Raw genomic sequence first — 24,767 nt, 5'->3', positions numbered from 1 at the left:
ATATCCCCCTTCTGTAGACCACTGGTCAGGAGATGGCTCTTCATGTAGGATCTGCATTTCCCAGCCTCCATTGCAAGAAATGTGGCCATGTGACTGCCAATAGAATGTGAGCAGGGGATGTGTGCTACTTTGGGGCATGGATTGGAGAAGCAGATATGCCTCTCCAATGTTCTTTTCCCCTTTTACCAGCTAGCACAGGGCAACAGTGAGGCTGTAGTAGGGTTAATCTTTTTTATACTATGTATTCCTTTTTTATTTTTTTAAAGATTTATTTATTTATTTATTTATTTATTTATTTATTTATTTATTTATTTCTCCCCCTCCCTCCATTTTCTACTCTCTGGGTCCATTTGCTGTGTGTTCTTCTGTGTCTGCTTCTATTCTCATTAGGTGGCTCTGGGAACTGACCATGGGATCTTCCGGCATGGGAGAGAGGCAATCATTCTCTTGCGCCACCTCACTCCCTAGTCTATTGTGGCGCTTATTGTCTCTCCTCTGTGTCTCTTTTTGTTGCATCTCCTTGCTGTGTCGACTCTCTGCATGGGCCAGAACTCCTGTGCAGGACAGCACTCCTACATGGGGCAGTGCTCCGCGTGGGCCAGCTCGCCACACAGGCCAGTCTGCCTTCACCAGGAGGCCCTGGGTATTGCACCCTGGACCTTCTATATGGTAGATGGGAGCCCAATTGCCTGAGCCACATTCATTTTCCCTGTATTCCTTTTTAACCTCGAAGATGTCTCTGGATTCCTTCTCAGAATGATGTTTTAAATGTGAAATAAAGTACTAGAATTATAAAGGAAGCCCATTATATTGAATACTGTGATTAAAATATTTGGAAAATTAGTGACATAATACATCTCTGTGTCAGTTATCCATTGCTATACAACAAATTGCCCCCAAAACTTAACAGCTTAAAGCCACAGTTTCTCACCATTTCTGTGGGACAGGAGCCTGGGAGCAGCTTCACTGGGTGGTTCTGGCTCAGAGTTGCTCTCAAGGCCCCAGCCAAGATGTCAGACAGGACTGCAATCCTGGCCAACGTGATTGGGGAAGACTCGCTCTGGGAAGGTTCTGCTTCCAAGCTTTCTCAAATGTTTCTTGGAAGATCTTAATTTCTTGGCATATGGGTCTTCTCCACAGAGCTGCCTCATGACTTGGTAGCTGACTTGTCCCAGAGCAAGTAGACCGAGAGAGAGCACAGAATCCACCGAATTCCTGCACTCTAACTTCAGAAGCGACAGCCCGTTATTTCAGACACATTCTATTAAGAGAAGTGGATCAGCACGTCCAGCCCATTCTCAAGAGAAGAGGATTTTAAGAGAATAAAAACTGGGATTACTGGGGGCAACCCTAAAGTAATTTTCCCTGTTATTTTTAAAGGATATTAAACATCAATATCTAGAGGCAGGTCTAAAAACTACCGTAATTCTGAAAGCAGATGGTATAGAAATGATTCTTCAAGAGACCTGCATCAACATTAATCTGATTTAAAAAATCTACAATTTCTATTTGTTACCAAGTTGGGAATATTGCTAAATACTTCTGTGGCTTTGCCTAAATTCATAATTAAAGGAAATCGTAAGTTTTGGTTTGAAGTTAACAGTGATGTAATTTTTCCCATGTAAGATACTGAGAGGCTTGAATTCTGTCCATGGACCTTAGGCCATGAGGGAGACACAAGCTGAAAGTAGCTTGGGCCTTTGAATCAGGGCATGAAGCAAATATTCATCAACCTAATATAATTGCCTTGGACTGCAGAGAGAGAAAAAAACTTCCATTAATGTGAGCCATACTTAATTTTGGAGTCTGTTACCATAGTTCAGCCTCTACTACCCAGTACATTTGCCAATTGCTCATAACACTTCTACTATCTTCACTTTGTCCTTCAACACTCTTGAATAAATTTTCAGCTTGCCTTTCTCTTTTTTAACAACCATCCCCTCTATTTATTTTCAATTTTTTTATTACCCTAAACAGAAACTCTGCACCCATTAAGCAATAACTCCCCCTCCCTCTAGCCCCTGCTAATCTATTTTCTGTCTCTAAGAATTTGCCTATTCTAGGTATTTCATGTAGGTGAAATCATACAATATTTGTTCTTTTGGGTCTGGTTTATTTTACTTAGCATAATGTTTTTAAAGTTTATTCCTTATTATAACCTGTATCAGAATTTATCCCTTGTTATGGCTGAATAATATTTCAATATATGGATATATTGCATTTTGTTTATCTTTTCTATCTATTGATGGACGCTTGGATTATTTCCACCTTTTGGCCATTGTGGTTAATGCTTGGTATACAAGAATCTATTTGAATCTCTGTTTTCAATTCTTTGGGGCACTCAACTTTGTCTTAAATTCCATATATAAACATTAATGTGTCTCAAAGATGTATGGAGAATAAATTAAAATTTTCTAGTGCCATTTTAATCTTTTTTTTTTAAACCAGTTTTATGTACCAGATGGTTGCCAGCTAGATCCCTAGGAATAAAAATGACCAATAATGATAAATATTTGCATGATTCCTACTCCTAAAGGATTTTTAAGCTTGCATCTCTTTGGAAATGAAAGAGCTCATGTGAGCATTTCATTGTGTGGCCAACAGATCATCTCATATGCCTTTGCTGGAACTGTCTCCCTAGAAATGTACAGAGAATGAATGCTTCTAGGCAAAGCAAATGCATGCGTTTGTGCTGGTAGATAGGAACCTAGCTACAGGACAAAGTTTAGTTTTTTTTCAATCACAATAAAAAGAATAGTGGAACAACACTGTATAAACAAAGGCAGGCCCATCATTTTACAACCCTTTCTAAAGTTGAGTCAAAAAATGAGCCAGCGATGCTCTTTTAACCTAACTAGCCAGACCCCAATAAGAAAAATTGAGTTTTGAAAATGACTGTCTTGCAAATGATGAAGCCATTTTTAGGCAAGTCCATCATGCTCAGTCGGAACTCATTATACTGGTCCTTTCAACTGCAAGTAAATAATTTAACACATTGTTCTCTCTGTGAACTAGAGTGTTCTCCTTCATTGCTCAAGAGAAGGTGGATGCAGCAAAAAGAATGATAGGGCACACTAGGAAAAAAGAAAACTAACAAACCAGAACATTCTCTCTGGAAGCTAATATTCCCCTAGCAGAAATTTACAATTAGGCTTTTCAAGAATATGATTTAGTAATGGAAATTTTATTCTTTGTCAAGTGGACAGTTTTGACCCTATTTTTAAGAAATACATACCAAAAAATTTAAGGTCATCTCTTCTTAATTATTAGCTCTTCATTATTGTATTAGTCTCCTATAGCTGCAGTAACAAATTACCGTAGACTTGGTGGCTTAAAACAACAGAAATGTATTTCTTCACTGTTCTGGAGACCAGAGGTCTGAAATCAGTGCAGAGCCACGCTCCCTCTGAAACCTGCAGTGGAGGAGCCTTCCTTGCGCCCTCCAGCTTCTGGAGGTTGGTGGCAATCTTTGCCATTCCATGGCTTGGAGACATCATACTAGTCTCTGCCTTCCGCCTACCAGGCCTTCTCTCCTGTGGGTTTCTGTGTCTGCGACTCTTCCCTCTGCTCCCAAGGACACCTGTCAGATTGGATTAAGTGTCCACCCTCCTCTAGAGTGACCTCATCTTAACTAATTCCATCTGCAATGATCTTGTTTTCAAGTGAGGTCACATTCTGAGTTCCTGTGGGGTAGGACTTCAGCATGTTTTTGCAGGACACAATTCAATCCAGGATAATTTTCTTTCAAAGTTCCAATAAAATTAAAATGGTCTCAATTCTCATTTTCTATTATAGAAGTTATGGTTACTATAGAAATTGTAGAAAATACAGAAAAGCAACGGAGTAAATTTTAAAAATTCACCTCTAATATGACCACCCAAATATGAACATGGTAATGTTTGGGAGATTATTCTTCTTGTCTTGCTTCTATGCATATATACAGATTTCGTTTTTAAATGAGATAAATGTCCTTAATTTTAGTAACCTTTTTTTGGATTAAATGATAAACTAAAAGAGACAACCTTGCCTTCATAAATTTTTCAAAAAATATTTGTTACTATTGCATTTTCTTTCTTTTATTTTTTAAAAAGATTTATTTTTTATTTATTTCTCTCCCCTCCCCCCTAACCCCCCCATCTTGTTCTCTGCTCTCTGTGTCCATTTGCTGTGTGTTCTTCTGTGTCCGCTTGTATTCTTGTCAGTGGCACGGGAATCTGTGTTTCTTTTTGTTGCGTCATCTTGTTGTGTCAGCTCTCCGTGTGTGCAGCGCCATTCCTGGGCAGGCTGCACTTTCTTTTGCGCGGGGTGGCTCTCCTTACAGGGCATACTCTTTGTGCGTGGGGCTCCCCTACGCGGGGGACACCCCTGCGTGGCAGGGCACTGCTTGCACGAATCAGCACTGCGCATGGGCCAGCTCCATATGGGTCAAGGAGGCCCAGGGTTTGAACCGCAGACCTCCCATGTGGTAGGTCGACGCCCTAACCACTGGGCCAAGTCCGCTTCCCTGCATTTTATTTCTTTGAGGTTTTCATGGGGACTATATTATTTTTACTCTAAAGATGTTTGTTTTTTGAAAAGTTAGTGACTAAACAGCCATAAATCTTTGTCTTCTGAGGACCAGGCTCATACTTTTCTTTAGTCTTTTACATCATTCACACAGGATGTTGACGAGGACAAGGAGTGAAATAAACATGATGAAAACCCCAATCCACAACCCACGAATACAATGCTGGCCTTCAAATATGGACCATTTTCAAACATACCCCTAAGTGAACCAATGTTCTTCAGCTCCAAGGGGAAAATCCAGGCCTTTTGGGCTCAACCACCATCCTTCAAAACTACTCAGCTAGCTCTTTCCATGCCGACGTTGTGGAGGTAGAGGCTGGGTGCTTTCAAGATTCAGCTCCACCTGTGACCCACTGCCCTGGGCAAGGAAGGTGTAGTTGCTGAAGGTGCCTGGACATTAACACTGCTTTACAAGAGGTGCTGAAGACCGCGGGGTCCACGATGGCCTAGGCCTAGCACGGAGAACCCGTGGAGCTGCCAGCGTCTTAGCAAGTGCAAGCCAACTGCGATGAACCCATATATGTCGAGCTGGTGGAGGTCCTTTGTGCTGAGCACCAAATCAAGCTAACTAAGGTTGAAGACAACAAGAAACTAGGGGAGGGAAGTGGATTTGGCCCAACGGATAGGGCGTCCACTGTCCACCTACTACATGGAGGTGAGAGTTCAAACTCATGGCCTACTGACCCGTGTGATGAGCTGGCCTACGTGCAGTGCTGATGCATGCAGGGAGTGCTGTGCCATGCAGGGGTGTCCCCCAAGTAGAGGAGCCCCATGTGCAGGCATAAGGAGAGCCGCCCTGCACGAAAAAAGTGCAGTCCCCCCGGGAGTGGTACTGCACACAGGGAAAGCTGATGCAGCAAGATGACGCAACAAAAAGAAGACACAGATTCCTGTTGCCGCTGACAAGAATACAAGTGGACACAGTGAATGGACACAGAGAGCAGACAACTGGGGGGGGGGTGAGGTGGGGAAGGGAAGAGAAAGAAATAAAAGATGGAAAACAAATGACCAGTGACACACAGGAACCCCCCCCCCCCCACCTTTGCTTCTCTGGACATTTGGCCACAAGCTGCCTATGATAAAGGCCCAAATATTCTCTCATGAAATTAAAGGGGCATAAGGAGCAAAAGTGGGGAAGGGGAGTAATTTTTACTTTAGTTTTAAAGTTAGTGGGAATCTTGACATAAATCCAGGTTGCGATCAATATTCTAGCCATCTTTGCAAACAGCTTGTTCTTTCCAGTGTAAGTTATATGAACTTATATATAGGGTCAAATTAATTTTACCTTGAACTGCTCATTAGATGTGTACAATTATTATTAGAGACCCACAGTTTGATTCTGCATCCTGCAACCCTCTTAGAGAACTTTCATTCATTCAAACTTCAACCATCATTTAGGGAGCACCTCAAAGTGCCAAGGTACTATTTTAGGCACTGGGGAATGCAATGAATAACAACAACGAAAAATCCTTGCCTTCATGAAGCTTATGTTTTAGTCAGGGAAGCAGACAAATCAAGAAAGATTTCTGTTAACTACTCTCAGTTCTCCATAATTGGTTAACCATCATGTCTATAGATGTTGTGCTGTTGTTTTTCTTGTCCTTATATGAGATTAGAAGTTTATCCTGTTAACTGAATCTCTGGAGAAAGCGGGTATGACTTAATGGGTTCAAACTGCCATCCTTAGTCAGCTGTATGCTCAGGGTCTTGTTTGCAAGCAACAGAAACCAACTCTGGTGAACACACCCAGAAAAGAAACTTATTGGAAGGATATTATCTAACTCAAGATTCAATGCAAAGTTTGGGTAAGGTTAGGAAGAGTGGAAGGCTTGGCAGTTGCAGGCCAGCGGCCACAGCATCCTATTCCGACGAGCACAACTGTGAGCTCTCAGACCCTGAGCAGGAGGCCTGGACCATCATGCTCCTGGAGCTCGTGAGGTCACTTTTCAACAGGATGGACTTCAAGGACTGGGGGTTATTGGTGGATTGGGACCACCACCTGCCCTGCCAGCTGCCAAGACTGTGGTGGAGGCTGCAGTCAACATCCTGCCTGAGCAAGTCTAGTTGGGGAAGCCCTGAAGGCCCCATTTCCTCAGTTGCTTCCCCTCACTACCACTGTAGGGCTCTCAGTGCCACTATTACCGAGGGCTGGGAAGGAAGAGACCCCAAAACTCCTCAATTTGTTTCCCCAAAAAAGGAAAATAGTTTTGATGTTGCCTAAAACAAACAAAACCAAACCAATTGAATAGTGGTCCAGCCTCCCAGCTCCATCGTCATTCCCATGTCCTTGTCCTTTTCAGGTATCCAGTCTTCTGTTTCCTTTCAATTATCTTGAACAAACAAAACAAACAAAAACCAAACCATCTCTCAGCAAAGTTTTATAAACATATTCTCAGAAAATTGTCAATGACCCTAAAAATTAAAATTAGTTTACTAATTTCTTGGGTGGAAAATACTATCTCAGCATTGCTTTGTGTGTACTTATCTTTTTAGAAGGTTGATCATTTGTCCACCATTTCTATTTCTTTTGGGAGATAATTTTCTATTTTCATCCATTGCCTGTTTGTTAAGTAGGCTCTTGATTTTTTTTTCCTATGCTGTTTTCAATATTATTTGCATTTTAATAGGAAACAAGAGTTTCCTTATAAGGAATGAAGCTATAATGGTGGTTGTGAAAACAAAACAACAATGCATTGAATGTAAAAATGTAAAATGATATAAACCTAATGACCTCTGATTTTGGAGTCAGTCAAGGCACATATTATATACTGAATGGGCCTAGTTCAAGAAAAGTTTGGATGGTTGTTCCATAAAGAATCATTAAAGGGCTTGATTTAACATGTTTCCCTTGTTAAGGAGCTCAGGCTATTTCATATCACAATCAGCTACGCATCGTCAGATGACTTCATTTTCAGTACATTTGCAATAGAATTGCACAGGAATACTTAAGATGATCTCCTAGCCTGAAAAGCATCCGGTCAGACTTTGACATATTTTGAATAAATGGATAAGGGCTGTTAGCAATGAGGGTCCCTCTTCCTTATACATGTGGAATTAGCGGCATTGCATTGTGCTGTCAATGATTAGTGTTTATTTTAAAAAAAATAAATACATTCATTCAACTAATATTTACTGAGCACCCACTTAAGTTGCTTAAGGACACATCTGTGAACAAAACAGAAAAAGATTCCCGTTTCTAAATTCTGAAGGTACTGGTGGGATGAGGGAGAAGACTGTACAGTAAAAGAAAAGCGAGGGTTCATGCCATGAAAATACAATGAGGTACTTCTAGCTGAGATGTTAAATTGGATTGAGAGAAAGCACTAAGCAGCTTGTTAAATACACAACCGGGGCCCAAGAGTGGATTTAACTGATTGACAAAGGACTGGTTGCTAATTACAACTTTGAAATCCTTTGAAAGCTTTAAAGGTCGTTCACGTCCCTAAACATCAAAGTAATAACGGTATCAGGTCCTAAGGAAGAAAAGTACATGTCAGAGAAGTAGTAACAGGAAATGTGCCACTGGTACTTGAAGTTCTATGCCTATCCAAGGTGGTTTGCTTTTTTTATAATCTGATTTATAATTCTGGCAATACAAATTGCACATCGGCCGGCACAAATGGTCATTACTGGCGGAAAGCTCGACGGCTTGGCGCTCTTTAATGCCTGAGCCCACGCCCTACAATCACTAAGGGAACGCTTTAACAAGGTCGCAGGGAAAAAAGCATCCTACGACGCCAAACACCGAGCCAGCCTGAATTGCTTTGACTCCCCCAGGAGAGGGACTGATATCGTGGCCATTTTTCCTGTATCGAAGAACGGATGGCGCATTATACATTAAAGCAAAGGCTGCACTTCCTCATCTCCAGTGAGCGCCTCCGGCCTTTCCACGAGGGGCTGCGTTGGGCCTGGCTTGAGCGGGTCCCACAAAAGTGTGAGACACGACCCGATCAACGCAGCAGAAACTAAGACCACAGCGAGGCCCGGAAGGTGTCTCTAAAGGGAAGGCGGGACCGCCTACCAACCGCCGACCCCCATCTCCCAGCCTCCGCCGTTGGGTGGTGCCTTCGGGTCTTCGCGCGAGACTAGTCGCGTGATTTCCCAGAAAGCCTCCGGCAACATCATCCCAGCAGCTGGGGTGCCGATCAGGGGCGGGCCGGTGGGCGGGGCCCGCCAGACATTTAGCCGCATCGGAGGCCACGCCCCCAAGCGGAAGTGACGGACCGAGCTAGAGCGTCGAAGGTTCCTCTATGGTTTTTCTCCCGTTCTTGAGTCGGGAAATGGCCGCTGTGTAGTTACAACGGCGCTAAGGCCCCGGAACCGCCCCTCGGCGTATCAGGTAGGCCTTGTGCGGTATCCAGATCACTCAAGTTGCAGTGAATAACGAGGACGGGTGAATATTGTTGACTCTTGTGTGGATGGTGACGGGCTGGCGGCGATACGCCAAGTCGGGAGACGTCGCGCCCTTGTTTATGTGTTTTTCTGTCGGTTTCCCTCAGGTTTTCGAGGCGCAATGCGAGAGGGGGGTGTTTGGGGGGTGAGCCGTGCGAAGGGTGCGTACGGTCGCGAACCTGGCCCGAGACCCCGAGCCCGCGCGGCCTGACCGTGCGCGTGCGCAAGTCTCCCCCTTTCGGCCCTTCCCCCATTGCCTCGGTCTGGATCCCCGCGCACGCGCGCCCGCCCTTCTCGCGCGCTCGCCTCAACGCCGCCCGCTGCGCACGCGCGCCCACCTCCCCCTTCCCCCCCCGCGCACGCGCGCTCGTCTGCCCCGCCCGCCCCCGTGTATGCGCGCCCTTGTGCCCCGCACGTTTCGTTTGTGGCTCCTGCGCCCGCTAGAGGTGCAACTTGTGTCGGTCTCTCATTGGCTGCGTTCAGGACCGTTTTTCGGGTCCTACGCCTTGGATGGGGCCTGCCTCGGTCTTTGGAGTAGCAAAAGCCAGCCATTTTTCGGGTTTCAGGCCGCCGTTTGTTTACGCTGCTTTTTTGTCATTCTCCTTGGTTTTAGGATCCGGTCCTTCTGTTCCCCCTCACTGACGCCCTGATCTGCCTCGGGCCGTCGGTGCTGCGGGAAAGTTTTCTCCGATGTTGATCGTCTTGGGTCCCTCTGGCAACCCACTCGCTGTTTTGAAGCGAACGTGCCCTCTAGACTCCAGGGGTTGGTGCCTAGTTATTGTTTCTTAGCGTCAGACTGGGTCTTAGCTGATGGTTCCAGGGGTGGCCTGCCACGCCCCGACCGAAAGGCAGCCCTAGTACAACTAGGCACGTCCTCTCGGCGAGCGATTCAGACAATTACGTGGTGTCAGATGTGTTGCATCCAATACATCTGTAATAATATTCTTAGTAGGGTAAATGGGAGTTGAGGTTAGGAACTTTACCCTCATTTTAAATATATAAATTGACTTCATTTACTTTTAAGATTATTTTTTCAGAATCAAGCAGCAATATCGGCCACTATTTTCAACCCGAAACTTTTATTTTAGAGTTCTAGAATTGAAAAATTTAGACTAAAGTTGAAAGCAGATGTGACTAAACCTCTTGGGGGCAGGTATTGAAAAAGAGAAAAAGTTCCATGTCTCTTATGCTAATTCTCATTCTAACTGGACTCTAATTGTAACGATTGGGGTACTGTTTGGACAATAAAGAACCTTTTATATAGGACAAACAGCTACAAGATTGTTTTCATTTTTGTATGATCCTAGCCAATTAAGGATAAATATGTTGGAAGAGATCAAAATGGCCTAAAGCCTGCCTACTGATGGCTTGTAGCATTTTGTTTTGAGGATATTCCACTTTCACCCTTACATTGTGGTAGACACTGGAATCTGATGATTAAGAAAATCGTGGCAAAGGAGAGGATTAGCTAGATCCCTTTCTTGACTTGGAAGAACAGTTATTCCCTATCTTTGTTTACAAATAGAATCTGTTAGTAAGTGATCTTGGTAGTACTAAAGGGAAGATTATTTGGCATTTTGAATTCAGTATTTGAGTTGTGGCATTATCAGGCACCTGTTAAGGTGTTGTAGTGAGTACAGGAGTTGAAGTGAGAACACAGTCAAATTCTGGTTTAAACATTTTTCCCCTGTGACCACGAATGGCTCAAACATTCATATTCTTCCCCAAATTCTCCCTTTCCCCAGACTTCACCAACTCTGTCGCGTTGATCATTATGCAGCCAAATGCCCGAACTCAAAACTTAGAAGCCACCCTTAATTTTTCCTTTTATCCTCACTCCTGTTCACATCTCCCAACGATATATGAGCAAGTCCTGTTAAATGTACTACCAAATCAGATCCTGAATTTGCCCCTTTTTTCTACTTTTGTTGCTACCATCTTCTCCAGGCAACCGTTTCACCCTTCTAATTTGATTCCCTGCTTTCCTCTGTTTTGCATGTTGTCCATCCTCAACATAGCATTCTTCTTAAAATGTAAACTAAACCCTATAGGGGCTTCCCATTTATATTTACAGTGAAGTTCAGACTCTGGCCTACTAGATGTTATCTGATTGGGTCCATTCCTGCCCTTCCACCTTGCCTCCTACCATCAACTCTTTGGTCACAATACCTCTACTTTACTGGTCTTTTGGCCCTGAATTTGTATCCTCTGCCTAGAATGCCCCCCCCCCCCCAATCCCCGGCCGTTGCAAGGATCCTTGTGGTGAGCTTAAATGTAAACCACCTTTAAAAAGTCCCATCATGGTACTTGTCACTATTTGATGTTTTGTTTTTCCTCCCCATTAGTAGAATATAAACTCCATGATAGTGAGGAGCTTATATAAATGCTGTAGTCCCAACACTAGAATTATAGTGTAATAGGCACTTAGTAAACGAATATGTATTCTGAACATTTTATTTGAAGATGGGTTAATAGGTAAATCATGAGAAGACTCTGAACCGGTTTTTGGCATATGATTGATCTTTAGATGTTTATATGACTTGTTGCTGATCTTTGTTCCCCTATAATTTGTTTCTGAAGAGCAGGAACGTTTTCCATAGTCTTGCCTCCCAAAACACATGACCCAGTACTTTTTGTACATAGACTTTCAATTTTTCTTTTTTAATTAGCTGAGCTGATCACAGTCTTTGATAATGAAAGTTGCATGTCACTTCACATATGATCATTTGCAGTTCTTGGTGAGGACACCTGAATATATTTATAAGTTGTGAACAAGAATGTATATTCACTAGTCTAACAATTTAAATCCCCTCCTCTGTCAGTTAGCTATCTCTAGTAAATATTTTCTTGGAACTTCAAAAATAATCTTGAATTTTGGAACAAATGGGAACTTGGTAATTGGTTCTTTTCTGGATATACAGAAATTTAAATGCTCTTTTTGAAATAGGGGAAATGTTAGCCAAAGTGAGCCTGTATGTACCTATCCCTTCAGCAGTAAGTCAGTTGTAGGTCAGAGAGGAGTTTATAACACAGCAGTTAGAGTGCTTCTCTGCCCATTTGGGGATTTTCGATATTTTTAAAAACAGGTATGTGCTTTAGAATTCGTTTGGTTTTTGTACTCAAATCTATCTTGCCCTTTTGTGTTTTTTTCCCTAATTTTTGTTATAGTATGCTTACCTTAATTACAAGGTCCTATTCCTCTTCTCTGTCCTGAATCTCAAATCTCTTACTTAAATCGCCCAATGTTTACAGGCTTACTGCATCTTTTTTTATTGGATTGATTATAAGAGTCAGAGATTTTCATATTAATATATATTTTTCATTTAAGTGGCTTATAAATTCCTTGAGTACATGTATATATCAATCTTGAATTTTAGTTTCTGCTTCCTTATTTTGACCCTGCTTTACCTGTAATTGATAATTACTGAATCTTATTCATAATGTTAACCTTTCAGTATTGATAACTTTTTAATATTGTGCAAAATTGAAATTTTCTCAATAATGGTAAATTAGTTTTGGTTGAGTATTGACTTCTCATAAATCTTTCATTTGCTATTTTATTTGAATGCATGTGTAGCAGAGTGGTTTAGATACAGTTTATAGAGTTACTGTGATGGCTGTTTTCTGAATTTAAAAAATGGGTTTCGGATGAAATGAAACTTATGAAGGAGAATGCCAAAAGTATAAGGAGCAGAGTGTTAAACTCATTTTTGATATTATAAATTATAGCATTATGAGCACTAACTGCAAATTGTATGGTTACGTTTTGATATATTGAGTTGGCATGTTAGCCATTTCAGATTTTTCTGATAAGGCGACAGCATATTTTTTGGTTTTCTAAAGTCCAAGTTGTTAAAATTAAATTCAGCTTTTAAATAAAAGTTAAGGTGCCCTCAGTTTCATGGTGGCACAGTAGCAGTGATTTAAAAAACAAAACAAACACAAAGACTGAGTTCCTTAGGGTTTTTGGTTAAAAGTTTACTCTTTGCTCATTCATCTTCCCCTTCCTGTAAATTGTAAGTGCCTTTATAAGAGTTTATTGCAGTGCCTGATACGCTGCTTTGTAAACAGTGGATATTTAAATTACCATAAATCAAACTTATACAAATCTTTGCTAGGAATTTGAATTTAGAGTTTAATTTTTCTGAACATTGTCTCCAGGAAGAATTTTGCAGTATCTCAAAGACTTCACTTGATTGCTTGATTCTGCATAAAGCCCAAGGTAAATAGCATTCATTTTTCTTGTTTTCATTTTTTGCCAGTTTGAGAATATGTGATTACTGAAGTGGTGATTCAAATTGAATGACTAAAAATGATGTGGTCTGAATGCTGTTTGGTTTTGTTTTGGTGGTCTGTGAAGTAAGCCAGGTTTTTTTTTTTTTTTTTAAATTTATTGAAATATATCACTCATACTAAACAATAAGTGTATAATAGTTGTGAACTTACAAAACAAACATATATAACATCAAGCATATATAACATCTCACCCTACCACCAATAACTTGCATTTTTTAAACTAAAGATTAAAGAGCATTGTGAAAATATTACTACTAAACAAAGTAGTTTTCCCCTAACCAATCTGATTATCTTTATATCATTTATATATGAACATATATAAACAAGTGTATAATAGAAGTTGTGAATTTACAAAGCAAACATGCGTAACATCATACAGGGGTCCCATACATCAACCCTCCACCAACACTTTGCATTGTCATGAGAGGTTTGAGTAAGCCAGATATTAAAAGTTAGTTGTAGGAGTCTCTTCATTTCTCTTGCTTCTTGGTTTTGTGTCTCCTGTTTCTGCTTTTAAGAATACATCTATTAAAAGACTTACAATATACTTGCTGCTGATAAAAAAGAAATCCAGTTTCTGGGGAAATGAATTTTTTTTTTTCATTAACAAGGAGATTTTGGTCATGTCGTTTAACCAATCTCATTTATCTTTGAGAATACTGGAGAAACAACTGCTTGTGTTTAGGATTAAATAAGATAAATGTGCCTGTGCAGGTTTTTTTATTTTTGTTTTTTTTAGGAGATACTAGGGATCAAACCCGGGACCTGGTACATGGGAAGCAGGGGCTCATCCACTTCAGATACATCTCCTGCCCTGTACAGGATTTTTTAAAAAAGTGATGCCTTTGTGTGTTATTTTATTTCTTGAAATTGAAGTAAAGTTTTTTTAAAATAAGGAGGCACTGTCCTTATCTTTACCAAGTTTTCAGTCAGATGAATGGTTTGTAGTTCCTAAAACCCTGTGAAACTTCTCTGGCAATGTCAAGTACCTGATTGGGTGGCATGCAATCTTTAAGAGGGAAGTTTGTTATCCTACCCCCAAATCTTAAAATCTTTATTTTTTATTCCTTCCTGCCCAAGCTACTGTGGCCTAGAAAAACCTAGAAAATTCCCAAATTGCTTACCAAGAATTACCATTAAAAAAAAAAAAATCAAGACCTAAGATAACAGATTTTAGCCATACAGATATATGTATAGCCTAGCCTCTCTTGACTCTTCACTTGCAAGTGTTACTTTTACTTGTTAATTAACAGTGAAAATGAGTTTTGCCGTTGTTCTGGATCTCCAAAATCGTTTGCTGCCCTGGTTTTTATTTCTTACAGTGTATATCTCAGAGTTGGAAAAAATCACGTTCTTGAAATAAATTGAATTATAGTGAGTGGAAAGTACATGTGTATGTTTTATAAAGAGTGTGGGAGGGACAGTATTTTGAAATCAAGAAGTACTTAAAGTATCACAATTCCCTGTGGTCCAGATTTCCTGTTTTACAGACTGGAAATGTGATGTTTACCAATTTCATTGTGTTGTCAAAATAAAACTGTGGAGTTTGCTAAGCCAAGTTTGTCTGTGTTCTGCAAGATACCACATCTCCCTGTATTGCTGCTAAATTCCTATGTTCTGTGGAATTCTTATTCTACAGTTTTTTTTTTTTTAACTTTGAACCTATATTTTACTTCTGTCTTTATGTATTTCTTGCTTGGGATTGAGAAGGGGAGTAGAAAACAAAGGTAACAGTCTATTAGAGGATATATTTTTTTGAAATAAAACATCTGCAACCTCTTGAATTGCTCATTTATGTTTTTGAGGAGGAAGTATGTAGACATTTTCATTACTTTTCCTATAACTTAGTACCTCGCAAGTACTATTTCATAATATTGAGCAAAGTCTAGGTGTGTAAAATAAGTGCCTTCAAAAATACTTGATAATAGGGGAAATGGTTTAAATACATGAGACTTGCAGGCTGTTAGAAATTTAGTAAGATGATTTTTAGGGAAACTAATTTTGAGTAGTAAAGTTAGTGGAAACTTGGAAATAGTTAACATGTAGCAAAAATAAATTTGGAAGGTTAAGACTGTATAGTCTAGTGAATCATTGAAAAGTTCTGAGAATATATTTGGAATATTTTTTAACTGTGTAAAAAGTGGTTCTTATAAATAAATTAGTCCTAATTTACTGATTTCTGTACCCAGTAAGGTCTAATTACGGATGACATTAGATACAAGGGAGTGCTTAACAGAGTTAAGATACTGGTGCCCAGGTTTTCTTTTTCTTATAGTTTTTATGTCTCTTGCAGTAATCTCTTCAACTTCTTTACCTTTTATCCCTTCCATCTTCTAACCAGACAGCTACAGGCTGAACCAGGCACTGTCACATGAGTCCGTTTTTATTCTGCAAGTCACTTCTACTAAGGGCAGAGCCACGTTCCTATATAAGAGCATTGGGCTCCAACTCTTCAGAGTAGTTAACTTTTATTCTCCCAGGAGATTATCTAGCACACTCCAGGCAGAATTGTATCCATGGAATGGTCACTTTAGTACCATTTCAAGGCCATAAAGCACTTATCATAGCAGTCTGGTAGGTTTATTTTTCTTTAGCATTATGCCACTTGTGTTTTCTTTGTTTCGGGTTCCTTATTTAATACTCTGATATTATTTATCTTTTTACAGGAGAGGTAGGCATTTGTATTGGGCATGGAATAACATCTACGGTATTACTGCAGTCTGTTATCAGTTGCTCTCTCTGGCTTCTGCAGCTGCTGCCTTTTTGGATTGAGGCACTTAGGTGGGGCAGTCCATAGAAAGAAACCTTTTGTGCATTCAATTTAAATACCTGTTATGCAGGTGAAAATACAGTTTTAGTCAGGGATAATTGGCTGTCTTCTAAATAATCCGTTTGAAAAGAATGATAACGATGAGTAACATCCTTTGAGAAAGAAACTTTTGTAAAATTCAGTTTTTATCTGAAAGTCTGTTAAATCATATGAAACTACTTTGGTTGTACTGTGATTAACCATTTTTTACTCCTCCATTTGACCAGGAATAAAGAAATGGGTCGCTCCAATTCTAGATCACATTCTTCAAGATCAAAGTCGAGATCACAGTCTAGTTCTCGATCAAGATCAAGATCACACTCAAGAAAGAAGAGATACAGGTGACTTAATGTCCTTTTAATTCTTTTAAAATTGAGTGCCTATTATATATATAGACACAGTGTTCAAACCATTAATGTATTATTATTTTATTCTCAAAGAACCCTATGAATGGATCATTTCTTCTCCTTATTCTAGAATTGAAGAAATTGAGAATTGTCCAGGTAGCAAGCTAGTAAATGGCAGAGCTTAGATTTGAATCCATTTAGTCTAATTCCAGCTATCACATTATTATATACATTATTATTAAGGATGAATTGGATGACCTAAGAATTTTTGGGCAGTAAATAGTACCTGCATTTTGTTTCATAGTGTTTCATTCTTGATTTCTGACTTGGGGGCTCAAAAATTTTATTCTTTTTTTGGTGTATGTGTAAAAATGATTAATTTGAGTTGTTTTACTTGAAGTAGTTATATACATAGCATAGAAAATAAAATGACATGATTCCATTAAAAATTAACAGTGGTTTATGCTTTTTCTGTATTCCTTTTCTAGGCCTACTTCACATTATATGTGTATTTAACTTAATGGTATTTTCCTGTACATAGTGTTTTGTAATCTTGTTTCCCCATTTGATAAAACATGATGAATATTCCTTCATGCCGTTAAATGCTCTTTTACACTATCACTTTAAGTGCCTGCATAAAGATGTACTATAATTTATAAATGTATCCTTTTATTGGATATGTTCATTTATTTTCCTGTTCTCTCTGCCTTCATTTCGAAGGTCTTTAATTTATATTCTTTATGTTTACCTTAGAAATTAAGTTTTTTTAATTGGAAACTATAATCTTGCCTTTCATTTAAGTGAGGGGTTTTTAAATGTATGTTTTTAGCTTTGACAGTTTGTTTATACATTTTATTCAGCCAGGAGTGTTTAGTATAGTAAAATTGAATAGCTTATTTTTCTTGCATTGATATTTATTTCATTTTTAGTTCTAGGTCTCGTTCCAGGACATATTCAAGATCTCGTAGTAGAGATCGTATTTATTCTAGAGATTATCGTCGAGATTACAGAAATAATAGAGGAATGAGACGCCCTTATGGGTACAGAGGAAGGGGCAGAGGGTATTATCAAGGAGGAGGAGGTAGATATCATCGAGGTGGTTATAGACCTGTCTGGAATAGAAGACACTCTAGGAGTCCTAGACGAGGTCGTTCACGCTCCAGGAGTCCAAAAAGAAGATCTGTTTCTTCTCAGAGATCCCGAAGCAGATCTCGGCGCTCATATAGATCTTCTAGGTCTCCAAGATCCTCCTCTTCTCGTTCGTCGTCCCCATATAGCAAATCACCTGTCTCTAAAAGACGTGGGTCTCAGGAAAAACAGACCAAAAAAGCTGAAGGGGAACCCCAAGAAGAGAGTCCTTTGAAAAATAAATCACAGGAGGAACCAAAAGATACATTTGAACATGACCCATCTGAATCTATTGATGAGTTTAATAAGTCGGCCACATCTGGCGATATTTGGCCTGGCCTTTCAGCTTATGATAATAGTCCCCGGTCACCCCATAGTCCTTCACCTATTGCTACACCACCTAGTCAGAGCTCATCTTGTTCTGATGCCCCCATGCTTAGTACAGTCCACTCTGCAAAAAACACCCCCTCCCAGCATTCACATTCCATTCAACATAGTCCCGAGAGGTCTGGGTCTGGTTCTGTAGGAAATGGGTCTAGTCGATATAGTCCTTCTCAGAATAGTCCAATTCATCACATCCCATCGCGAAGAAGTCCTGCAAAGACAATCACCCCACAGAATGCTCCAAGAGATGAGACTAGGGGGCGTTCCTCATTTTATCCTGATGGTGGAGATCAGGAAACTGCAAAGACTGGAAAGTTTTTAAAAAGGTAAGAACTGAAGTAGAGAATTTAGATTAAAACATCAACTTTAGAATTTAGAATCTTTAAATTCTCTTTGGATTTATAAAACTTTAAATTGTATTGTGTGATATATTTTAGTAGTGGTTTTTACTCATGATTTCCTTTTTAATAAGATAATTCCAATTTGTTTTTTATTTACATCTGGCAGACTTTGGAAGTAAGTGTTTTAAAATTCATATTCCTCCTTTTAATTTTAACTGTTTTTAGTCTAGAATTAAAAGCATAAATGAGAAATTGAGACATACAGTTTAGCACAACCAATGGTTAATGTGTTAAAAACTATAAATACTCTTTGAGATTTTGTGCTGAGCATTAAAATCTTATTCTCTCTTCACCACTAGATGTGAATTACCTAAATAATGACAGCTATATATTACACGATCTTATTTATGTGGAGTTACAAACCATCTAGCTGTCAATTTGTAAATTCTGCCTGATTGAAAAGATAATGGGTATTTCTCATGTGACTTTCATCATGGCATTTTAAACATACTTCATTTGAATTCTGATTTCAAGCATTGCTGCTTAATGAGAATTGATTCCTAATATAAGGGAGTGTAGAGAAAGCATGTTATTTATGGTATAATATTGAACAACCTGAAATTAATTGTGTTATGAACCAGTATTTAGCTTTTACTTAATATTGCCAGAAATTATCATTTTCCAGAGTGAAGTGTAAGTCCTAAACTGTTGTGTGAGACAGAGTATTAAATACCTAATATTATTACCTGCACTGAAGTCTACTTTTGTCATCTTTTGTATGTATATATTAATATATAAGTGGAATAGTCTGAAATTTTGAGTATAATTATAAGAAAAATTCTGATAGATATGTATATTTCCTGTTAGTGGTTTTAGCCTCAAAAATGAAACTAGGCTGTGCTTTGACTTGTAGGACTTCGTAAAAATTTGGATTTGTTGGTGCAGACTTTTGGACTGTGACTAAATAGGAAAGGTTTTTTTTTCACTTATTTAAAAAAAAATTCTTTGTTTTTCATCTTGATTAGGAAAGGTTTTTGAGGATAGTTTTTCTTTATAAATTTCAGGAAGCTTTCATAGGTAAATTTATTTTTAATGTCAGTACATAAATGTGCTACATGTGTGCTTTTAATGATTTTAAAAGTAGAGTCTTAGAAAGCTCTTTTCAGTAGGAGTTTTTCTTTTATTGCTGGCCCTGTGGTATTGAGCTACACATTTAAGTATACAAGTGATCTACAATGAATGCAATCCAGAGTTACCGTCCTCTTCTTTGCTTATTCACAGGTTCACAGATGAAGAGTCTAGAGTATTCCTGCTTGATAGGGGTAATACCAGGGATAAAGAGGCCCCAAAGGAGAAAGGATCAGAAAAAGGGAGGACAGAGGGTGAATGGGAAGATCAGGAAGTTCTAGATTACTTCAGTGATAAAGAGTCTGGAAAACAAAAGTTTGATTCAGAAGGGGATGACACAGAGGAGACAGAGGATTATAGACAGTTCAGGAAGTCAGTGCTTGCAGATCAGGGTAAAAATTTTGCTACTACATCTCACCGGAATGCTGAGGAGGAAGGACCCAAGTACAAGTCTAAAGTTTCATTGAAAGGCAATAGAGAAAGTGATGGATTTAGAGAAGAAAAAAATTATAAACTTAAAGAGACTGGATACGTAGTAGAAAGGCCTAGCACTACAAAAGATAAGCACAAGGAAGACGACAAAAGTTCTGAGAGAATAACAGTAAAGAAAGAAACTCAGTCACCTGAGCAGGTAAAGTCTGAAAAGCTCAAAGACCTCTTTGATTACAGTCCCCCTCTACACAAGAATCTGGAGGCACGAGAAAAGTCTACCTTCAGAGAGGAGAGCCCACTTAGGATCAAAATGATAGCCAGTGATTCTCATCGTCCTGAAGTCAAACTCAAAATGGCACCTGTTCCTCTTGATGATTCCAACAGGTAATTCTGCCTTGTTGCTTGGTAGATAATTTAGTGGGTAGTTAGTAAATTATCTTCTTTTCTGAACATACTTAAACCATTTTGGTATTCAAACCTTTGGTATATTTTGTTTGTTTTTATCAATGTCTTCCAGACCTGCTTCCTTGACTAAAGACAGGCTACTAGCTAGTACACTAGTCCATTCTGTCAAGAAGGAGCAAGAATTCCGATCCATCTTTGACCACATTAAGTTGCCACAGGCCAGCAAAAGCACTTCAGAGTCATTTATTCAACACATTGTGTCCTTGGTTCATCATGTTAAAGGTATGTTTAGTGTGTATAGTATTGTCCATTAAATTTCTCCTGCAAATAAAAAAAATACTGGCTTGATAAAAACTAATAGCTGTGCTTCATAATTCATGTGTCCCAGGACTATTATGTATACATTAATACCATTAAAATTTTAGAAAAATAGTTTCATGACAGAGAAATCAGCCTTTCTTAGCATTGAGACTCCTGAAGGTATTTAATAAAAAGTGATTGAAATGTTAGAACATACTCTAAAAATTTGTACCGTGATTAAATGTGATGTAGATTAGTTCAGTGCTGAAGATATTTTTGTAGTGTTCTTGTCAGCTATATCCAACCTATTCTGCATCTGAAGTACAGAATATTGTAGATTACCTTTACTGCATGCTTATGACCTGTGATAATGTACTTTTTGCATAGATTAATAACAAAGCGAGGCAGTATTATTACTCTTATTTTCAAGAATTTTTCAACTTTTAAAGAAACCCGAAGCCAGTGGAAAACAGAATTAATCTTCCATTTTATTTCTGTGCTACTTAATTTATTATAATACTTAGCTTTTTAAAATGAAGATAGAAGAACCAGGATTTTCATACTTATATCTGTATAAATTTACCAGGACTATAAAAAGAGGAAAAATTGCAAGACATATAATTAGTGATTAGGTGATAGTGAGTAATTAGTTTACTTAATTATGTTTACTAATGATGAAATTCTTAGATCCTTAAAGATAAGGATAGTCATTTCAATTAAAGTAATGATTTTCTATTGTCATGAATATATAATTCTAGTTTTAAAGTTACAAATTATTTTCAAAGGTTTTAGGGTATGACTTTTTGGGCAATTAGTTCAAGTTTTGTTTTTTGTTACTTTGCTTTTGTGTTTGAAAGGCAGTTTACTGTGAAATAGGTTCTTTGCCTGGAACCTCCGTGGCTGTTGGTTTTAAGAACGATTTTTTTTTTCAAGTTTGTCTTAACATGTGAATAACTTATTTATGATAGCTGAACCTTGTCACTAGCAATTTTTTATGCACTTGATATTTCCAAGACAGTGTGCAGTTAATGAATTTCTCTTTGTAATTATTTAAACATGGTAATGTAAGAGAGTTTTGCTATTTGGCTAATAACTAGATATGAGAACCAGTTTATGACCATCCTATTACTGTGGTACATAAAACATGAAACATTAACATTTTTTCTTTTTTCACCTTTTTTTGACCTGTCTCCATATTTTACAATTTATTGCTGAATTTTGAGATCAGGTTTTGATGAAATTTTTCCTTTTTCCTTTTCTTTTTTCCTTTTTTTAAAAAGAACTGTAGTTATGTTTCATTATTGGTATTGTGCAACCGATCTGAACAGCTCTTACTTTATATAGAGCTGAAAATGCCCAGTGATGTTTTCTTTTTCATTGTAACTAGGTCCTGGAATATGTTTTGAAATGGCAAAATCCATGTTTCAAAGTAAAATAGCTGTTGAAAGATACAGGCAAAGTTGAATCTTCTGTCTTCCTGGCAAAAATGGCATAAAAACTGAGTTGCTAGCTCAAATTCCTGGGTTTCATGGAATTATGATTGAGGCACTACCCTTGTAGTGGCCGTTTCAAGTTTTAATGATTGGTTATGAGACATGTGCTGGATATTGGGCGGTAAGTTGACACAGATGTATGTTGACCTGTTAAGCAGATAGCTTCCTTCATGATGTAACATTTCATAGCTCATGACTTTACACGTCTTTCTTTACATTTACAGCGTATCTCTTAAACTGGTTTAAAAACTAATCAGTAGTAAAATTACTAATTTTTAAATTGTTTAAAGAAAGGCAAGACGACAATATAAAATGTGCTGTCAGGTTTGCCAAGATGCCAGATGTTTTGTAATTAATGTTACTTGATTTTAATATAATATTTTCCCAATTGAAATGGCAGTATTCAATTTTTTCTTAAATCCATTATCTGTTGATTGTCACCATAATTCTTGATGAAATAATTGTGTTTACTCAAAGCAGCTTCATAATTCAGTATTTTTTTGTTTTCTGCAAATGATGAAGTACCCTCATTAAACAAGGTTTAAGGACATCCACATATTCTGTTTTTTTTTCTGTTTGAGGAGGTGTAGTGCATTAGTGAAATGGGATTAGAGACTCTTGATTGAATCTATTTGTTGTACTTGGATTATATATAGTATCACAGGAACTTGTAAGGAACTTTGTTGTGTTCTGTTAGTACTACCTGATGAGGTACAAGAAGTTAAAAGGGAATGGGTAAGGGTTCTTCATAACACTTGATTCTCTTCTGCTAGGTTTCTTGAGTATTTTTGTTTTCTTTTTACCTGCTACATGCCCTTCTATCACAAGTGAAAATCCATTTTAAAATAGAGATAGCTAATTGGGCAGTATTTCTCCTAAATCAACAGAGCAATACTTCAAATCGGCTGGAATGACCCTAAACGAGAGGTTCACTTCGTATCAGAAAGCCACCGAGGAGCACAGTGCCCGGCAAAAGAGCCCTGAGATCCACAGGTAATGTGCGCCTTTGCTGCCTCGGCAGGTCAGTGTTGTACTGGGAGGATGCTGCCAAATCATGATGCACTGGAACTTGGTTTCTGTTCCTGGTTTAGACCTTGAATAATACATACCCAGTTCGCAGATTTGTAACACGCTGTTTCTTAATTTTCAGTTAACTTCATTTAAAATGTTTGTTAGAACTGAACTCACCACTCTACAGTGTACAATTAAAATAGTTATCTGTTCATTTTGGGGTAAAGGAACCCTTGAATTTTCTTCCAGAAAGTTTATTTATACGATAATGCTTAAAAACAGGAGGTACTGTTTTTTTATGAAAAGAGCATGAATTTTGAAATTGGATAATTGTGTTCATATGTTGGCTCTGCCACTTCATTGTGGTGTGAAGAGCAAGTTATTTAATCTCTGCACATCAGTTTTTTTAAATCTGCAAAATCAGGCTAATGCCCACTTTGCATGGTGGTTTTGATGATTCGTAATGTTGTTTATAAAGCATCTAACCCAAAGCTTGGTACATAATGGGTGCTTTGTAAATTGTAGCTATTTCTTTTTTTTTTTTTAAAGATTTATTTATTTATTTAATTCCCCCCCCCCTCCCCTGGTTGTCTGTTCTTGGTGTCTATTTGCTGCGTCTTGTTTCTTTGTCCGCTTCTGTTGTCATCAGCGGCACGGGAAGTGTGGGCGGCGCCATTCCTGGGCAGGCTGCTCTTTCTTTTCACGCTGGGCGGCTTTCCTCACGGGCGCACTCCTTGCGCGTGGGGCTCCCCTACGTGGGGGACAACCCTGCGTGGCGTGGCACTCCTTGCGCGCATCAGCGCTGCGCATGGCCAGCTCTACACGGTCAAGGAGGCCCGGGGTTTGAACCCCGGACCTCCCATGTGGTAGACGGACGCCCTAACCACTGGGCCAAAGTCCGTTCCCCAATTGTAGCTATTTCTGACCTCACACACAGCAGGTGAAAATATTGGACACAGTGAGAGGTGGTTTTGGTGGTGAAACCCTGGGAAATTACAACTGGTAATGGCTTAAAGAGGCAAGGGAAGGAACAGGAAAAAGAACAAAGATCCACTGAATATAAAATGTTTGAAGTCTACTGAGGCGTGGATAGTTCTGTGCATTTGTGCTCATTGAGATTGTGGGTGTATTATGATTGCATGATGATTGGTACTTAAAAATCATAGTGTTCAATTTCATCAAAACATATTCTATTTTAGATGAAAAGTTACATATTTTAAAAGGTCAGGCTTTGTTTATGCATGCAAATCATCTGGTTGAAGCGTTTTAATTCGTTCTTAATGTATATACTTTTGTTTTCCTAATTGTCTGTTAGGAATTAGGTTAGTAGTCTGTGCTACATTATTAGTCTATTGGGAGAGAAATACTTGCTTAGTATAGGTACAAAATTGGCAGTACTATGAATTTTTTGGAACCACGAAGTTACTGTGATCACAGGTATATTTTATTTTACATTTAGGAGAATTGACATCTCTCCCAGTACCCTGAGGAAGCACACCCGTTTAGCAGGAGAAGAGAGAGTTTTTAAAGAAGAGAACCAAAAGGTATGTTTTTGAAAGGACTTTTTTTTCCACTTTTTTAAGTTCAGCTTAATGATGTGATAAATAAAATTTGTCAAGTTGAAGTGTTACATCTTCTATTTTTGACTTGTAAATTCAGTGCATATATATGTGGCAGTGTACAATTAGAATTACTTCTTAGAAGAGCTCAAACACTCTACTAAGATAAACTAAGA

General features: G+C 38.7%; 1 protein-coding gene across 29 annotated transcripts in view; it reads left to right on the top strand.

The window, feature by feature from the left end:
- The first annotated feature begins 8,249 nt into the window (after positions 1-8,249).
- The window catches only part of BCLAF1 (BCL2 associated transcription factor 1), a 29,553-nt gene continuing 13,035 nt past the window's right edge, over positions 8,250-24,767 (top strand). For 3 of the 29 annotated variants that reach the window (XR_011650152.1, XM_058307529.2, XM_071218670.1), the window contains exons 1-8: positions 8,774-8,905; positions 13,120-13,180; positions 16,291-16,404; positions 17,346-18,248; positions 19,545-20,207; positions 20,341-20,510; positions 22,909-23,014; positions 24,492-24,576. Coding sequence is in view for 21 of the 29 variants with exons in the window: in XM_058307529.2 (XP_058163512.1) it covers positions 16,301-16,404; positions 17,346-18,248; positions 19,545-20,207; positions 20,341-20,510; positions 22,909-23,014; positions 24,492-24,576 (2,031 nt within the window). In the remaining 8 variants the exon portion in view is untranslated. Of the gene's footprint in view, positions 8,906-13,119; positions 13,181-16,290; positions 16,405-17,339; positions 18,261-19,544; positions 20,208-20,340; positions 20,511-21,915; positions 22,143-22,908; positions 23,015-24,491; positions 24,577-24,767 lie in introns of those variants that run through there. The other 26 variants (XR_011650153.1, XM_071218674.1, XR_011650154.1 and 23 more) reach the window with 20 other exon arrangements.

Source organism: Dasypus novemcinctus, chromosome 11, assembly GCF_030445035.2.
Source record: "Dasypus novemcinctus isolate mDasNov1 chromosome 11, mDasNov1.1.hap2, whole genome shotgun sequence".
Taxonomy (NCBI): domain Eukaryota; kingdom Metazoa; phylum Chordata; class Mammalia; order Cingulata; family Dasypodidae; genus Dasypus; species Dasypus novemcinctus.
Note: the sequence above shows the minus strand (reverse complement) of the source record. Positions and strands in the feature narration are given on the sequence as shown.